We start from the raw sequence: 5,209 nt of genomic DNA, 5'->3' as shown, positions 1-5,209 counted from the left end.
TGTTATAATTGATTACTGTCGTTATTCACCTGGAGTACAATAGCAATTGTTTATGAGACATAGTTGCTATTTGCTTAACATTATTAGAATCGCGCTGCTGCGAATATTCTTAGGTTTTTGTGTTATAACTATCTTAACAGATTTAGGGTTTTTAACAATTTGATAATTGGTAGTCTTAGAGCAGGTTTGCATGTGTGCTTTCGTATATAATTCTCTTTTGTAATTATTAATTCTTATATTAATATAAATCGGCTTGGAAGCTTCTAGAACGTTTTTCTTAAGTTTGTTGGTTGCCTGTTACTGGGCGTTGCCATGTATGCATCTTTGAGTTTATTGCGAGTTGATTTACCTTCAATTGTTTCGTCGTTAAGTTTCGTAATGTGTTCTCTCGATGAAGCTCTGTATGGCTCCACATTGGAGACCTGCATGGCTACAAAACCTGCGCGTGTTGCCTACAATACGGCGTTACGGAGGAAAGTATAATTCATGCTGGATAATTAGTATTCACGGTTTTGAAGGTTTTGCAGTCTCTGGTTTTATGGATTATTGCAGCAGTGCTATCTTTACATTATATTGGTTATACATTTATCTAGGGTTTTACAGTCTTTTATACTCCAGGCTATGTGGTATAGCGTAAGTTGCTTATAGTGTAGCTCTCAGTGTTGAATTGCACAAATGGCATTGTCGAGTGTTATATAATAATTGTATATAATGGTGTTAGTTAATTATGGTGTTAATATGATAGTGATATATAAGAACGTATAATAATATTATAGCTCTTTGTAGTGCGAAGATCTCGTAATATGGTTTTTAAGCTTTGGTTAGTGAATATCATAGGTATTTCCATCTAGGGATATTCCAAATAGTTAGACAGTGGTTTTAATACCTTATGGTTACAAGATTCTCGTACTTCGAGTTTGGTTAGTTGATAAAAGTGACATGCAGTAATAATAGTCGATAAAACATACGGACGTTCCGGTCGGATGTTACAATACAACGATACGGTGACGCCAGCGCCTCAGACTACTGGGGTACCGAACTAACTCAGTACCCCAGAACGCGAAAACTTTAAGAACTGCTCGTCTATGTAACGTCTGAATTCGTTGGTAATAATATTACATCGTGCCTCTACCCTCCCTAGATCTAACGACTGATCCGAAAACTTCCATTTCTATCGGAGATTGTCTATAGAAAATGATTGCCGAGTGTTCGTTTAGCGTTTGGTATCCGTTGTTCGGCAAAGAGTCATTGGAGGCTGTCACCGTTCCGATACCAGATGAGGTTATGGCGTACCTGGAGCATGAGTCGTTTCGATTACCTGTAGAGGCGCGAAATTATTCGAAATCATGCAGCTCGAGATGGTCCGACGGTACTTTGGTACTACCGAATGACAACGACGACGTTCACCTAGACCAAGCACAATTTACGAATGTGAGTCTGATTGCGTCCTCTCGGACTTGTGCTATCTTTAACTGCTTCTAAAGACTGGCTCGTTTCAAGGAAACCTATCACATCAGGCCATCTTGCCGATCTGTGTTTCCATCATCCTTACTAATAAATGTATGAATAATATGTTGTTACAGGATTTAAGCGAGCCGTCTTATCCGATGTTCAGCAATCAAATTAAGGATGTCCTTAACGAATTTGGTGCAGTGTTTGTTAAATTGAACTGGAGCGCACCTTTGGTGAGTGGGCTTTTTCCATTCCCAAACGAAATACTCTATGCAGTAGCAGTAAATGAGATGAAGTAGAAACTAAGCTAGTTTTATGGTCTGTAGGGTGATTTGTTCGTTGCTGAACACAGAGTGCAATTGATGTAGCCTTTCAACCTGGCACCTGCGTAAGCGGTTTTCTCTCTCACTTGGGTCTAGCGTTGAGCAACGAATAAATGAGCCTGTATATCCAACTAGAATAGGCACCAGTTACATCCGTTGAAAAAGCACTGCATGTCTGTCTGACAGCCAGAGATTGATATCCGTTTCGCTATTGGTAATTTTTGAAGAAAAAATAATGTAACAAAATAGCAGGCCCTAAAGGTGTAATTGATCAAATCTGTAGTGAAATATAGCAGTTTGGTGACTTTTGAAGGATGCAGCATGGGTCGCCCCTACAAAAACACTAAGATGCACAACCTTGGAAGAAATCTATCTATTGCTCAAAAGTTCAGATCGATTGGTAAAAGACCTGAATCAGCTACAATCCTTAAAGGATAAGAAGGTGAATGTGCCACCCTGCCTGGTCTTGAAGAAATGGCGTGAAATAAATCCCTGTACAGAGTTTCGTTGCTTTGTGATAAATGGCGAGCTTGTTGGTAATCGATGTATTACATATAATGATTAACTTCTATTTTATATAATCGTGAAGATTGTAATAATTAGCCACTGTTAAAATTTTGGACAGAGCAACTTTGATGTTTTGTCCCTTCTGCAGCCGATAAGTATTTCAAATTATTTCAGGAATTTGTCAGCGAGACCTATCGCAATATTATCTGTATATCGAAACGGAGAAGTATGACATACGCCAGGATATCAAGAGTTTATTCCATGAACGGATAAAGAAGAGATTTGAATCATTGACAAATTGTAAGTATAGACAGCAGTCCACCTTGAACGACTATAAATACATAATAGAGAATAAAAGTGTAGATTCTACTCAAAACTGTTGAAAAAGAGGGACATATTATGTGTTTTGGTAAAATATACTTGTAAAATGCAGAATTTCGTCCTAAATTAATGAAAACCACTGTGTGCAGTCTAAGATGTGCTACATTTATAGTAAAAAATACAATAGGTATGGGTATTTTTTATTTATTTTTTTTTCACCGCAAAACTTAATGTGTCCCTCTTTTCCTGTGGTTTTGAGTAAAATCTGCTTTCATTCTTTCCTTGTAAAGCTACTAATTATCACAGACTTTTATAGATGTAAACTAAACTGCTAGCATAAATAAAATTATACGCAAATTATTTTTGCCAAGTATGGTGCGCATAGATGAGTATTTGGTTTAGGTGCAAAACATTAAAGTGATTCTTTGAGTTTCTTATCCAGCAGTTCAAGTTATCATACAGAAGTTTGTGTGACTTCTCTCTACGTTGCAATTACAATGAAGCCTTTATCTTTCCAGATGTATTTGATGTGATTCGTCACAAAAAAGATCATGTCAAAATAATCGATTTTAGTCCGTACGTCCCAGGTAGCACAAAGACCCTGCTATTCATGAAGGAAGAACTTAATGGACCCATTTTCAATCCCCCAGAGTTTCGCCTTATTGGTGAAAATGTTGCAATTCAACCTAATAACGCAAGCACTTTTTGCATTCCAAGAGAAATCAACGAGTTCTATCAGACCAACAGTTCACAGTCTATGATGGATATCATTCAGCAAGTAAGTTTCAACTATTACGACACTATTAAAAAGTACCCTGAGAAGTCAATTCTGATATTTCGTGATGCAGGTAACCTGGTGTTATCTGTCATGCCATCTTCGACGAAAGCCTAATAATTTCAAGTTCAGCTTACTCCTGACATCTTGTATGAGCCTAAATGACTCAATCTGAATACAAAAGCGTACCTATTTTATATAGATTCTATTCAAGAACCATATTATATGTGAAACTAAAACTGCATAAGCAGTTATAGGGAAACACGGGAATTTTTTGGTACTGGAAGAAGCAGAGAAATAACTGAGAGTTTGTCTTCAAACTTCAGAGTACCTATTCTGTGAAAGTAATTTTAATCATTCGTTCTACATGGTCGAAATAATATCAAAAATATTGATCAGTCATTGGTGAAATGTTTGGGTCAGGGATAGACTTGATTTAAACCGAGATGACCGTCGCAATAGTCATGTGCCTCTAAGCTTACTGAGGTCGAACTACAATAAGGTCAACAATACTGTCTTTAGGGTATGGTTAACATCTTAACTAACCAAAAGAACTAAACAGCTGTTGAACTCAACAGGAAGTTCACAATCAGAATGAGCTGTGTGAAATGAATAAACAACCAAATCGATCTACTGATGAGGATTACCAGTGATGGAAGTACGAAGATTTTGTCTACTATTACTGTTTACGCCTAAAGTGCAATTACTTACCCATTATTACCAGTTATAGGTAAATGTTGTGACAGTTATTCATTAATGCTGCGGCTAGCCACTTCATCTCTTGTAAGTCTGCATCTGCCATTGACTGACATACATTTTTCTTATTGTGCACAGTTTTTTCACTCAATGTAGTCGATTATTTTTCACTGAAGCTCAAAAATCATTATTTTCAAAATGTTTGCTCATTAAGTTAATTACTTAATTGTATAAAATACACTATCATTGACTCTGCTCAAATAGTGCTTGATTCAGCGAACAAGATGTTATGTCATACTTTCGGCAGATTCATTCATAGAATAATCGAAATACCTGTTGTATGTCATCCACTGTTGGCAATTACAATAATATAATGTTTTATGTACAGAAATATGTGAAAAGAATTAATAAATCTGACTCTGTTGTAATATACTTATTTTCAAGTGTTTACGATTACGCTCAACCTTTGTTCTGCCATCCTACATTGTGCTCAGATTACAAATACATACAAGCTAATAGAGAATGAGTTCTATGAAGCTACCATATAGATTTAGTTAGAAAAAATCATTTGCACCAAAGTTCCTGAATTTCAAAGACATTACTTTGCCTACTTAGTTAAACTTTGCTTGGCTAAATATTTTTTGTTTTTTGATAACAATGTGCATGATGACGCTTCCAATTGTTAGTCACCATACGACAACAACCAGAATTGAAAAACAAAAAATCGGTCATTACTCTACGACTTTCTTTCAAATCACATGAAATTTTATAAAAAATTTGTTGTATGACATCGCGTTATTCATCTAGCGACCTTGCAAGTTTTATTATAATTTTCCAAATCTCGAAATAGTAGAAATAATTTAAGTTGTTCAGATTAAATTGGGGAAAATAATGAAATTTCATTATCAGTTGAAGATGTGCTGTGGAAATTTTCATACCTCGTAACAATTTCCAATTTAGGCAACTCCCAGTGCCGAAAGTGCAAGCTTTGCAGTTATAAATTTAATCACGATCTTAATCGCGCGTGTAACCGTTTATTCCAATAATTCGAGTTGCGATTCTAGGATTTCATTTAAATAATACTAACGGACTTTTTTTTAAGTTTACATAATTTTAGGCGTTGCAGGAATTCCAC

General features: G+C 35.9%; 1 protein-coding gene across 4 annotated transcripts; it reads left to right on the top strand.

The window, feature by feature from the left end:
• The first annotated feature begins 1,060 nt into the window (after positions 1-1,060).
• LOC124183501 (cell division cycle protein 123 homolog) lies at positions 1,061-4,623 on the top strand. 4 transcript variants are annotated; one of them, XM_046572097.1, is made up of 6 exons: positions 1,061-1,431; positions 1,584-1,685; positions 2,089-2,311; positions 2,457-2,582; positions 3,122-3,381; positions 3,901-4,623. In XM_046572097.1, the coding sequence occupies exons 1-6, from the start codon at positions 1,195-1,197 to the stop codon at positions 3,934-3,936; spliced, it is 984 nt and encodes a 327-aa protein (XP_046428053.1). In that variant the 5' UTR covers positions 1,061-1,194; the 3' UTR covers positions 3,937-4,623. The 4 variants fall into 4 exon arrangements, with proteins under 4 accessions (XP_046428053.1, XP_046428052.1, XP_046428049.1 ...); XM_046572096.1 differs by lacking the exon at positions 3,901-4,623 and adding an exon at positions 3,581-3,866; XM_046572093.1 differs by lacking the exon at positions 3,901-4,623 and adding an exon at positions 3,452-3,573.
• Positions 4,624-5,209: the final 586 nt, after the last annotated feature.

Source organism: Neodiprion fabricii, chromosome 5, assembly GCF_021155785.1.
Source record: "Neodiprion fabricii isolate iyNeoFabr1 chromosome 5, iyNeoFabr1.1, whole genome shotgun sequence".
Classification (NCBI taxonomy): domain Eukaryota; kingdom Metazoa; phylum Arthropoda; class Insecta; order Hymenoptera; family Diprionidae; genus Neodiprion; species Neodiprion fabricii.
This window is presented reverse-complemented; position numbering and strand designations above follow the sequence as displayed.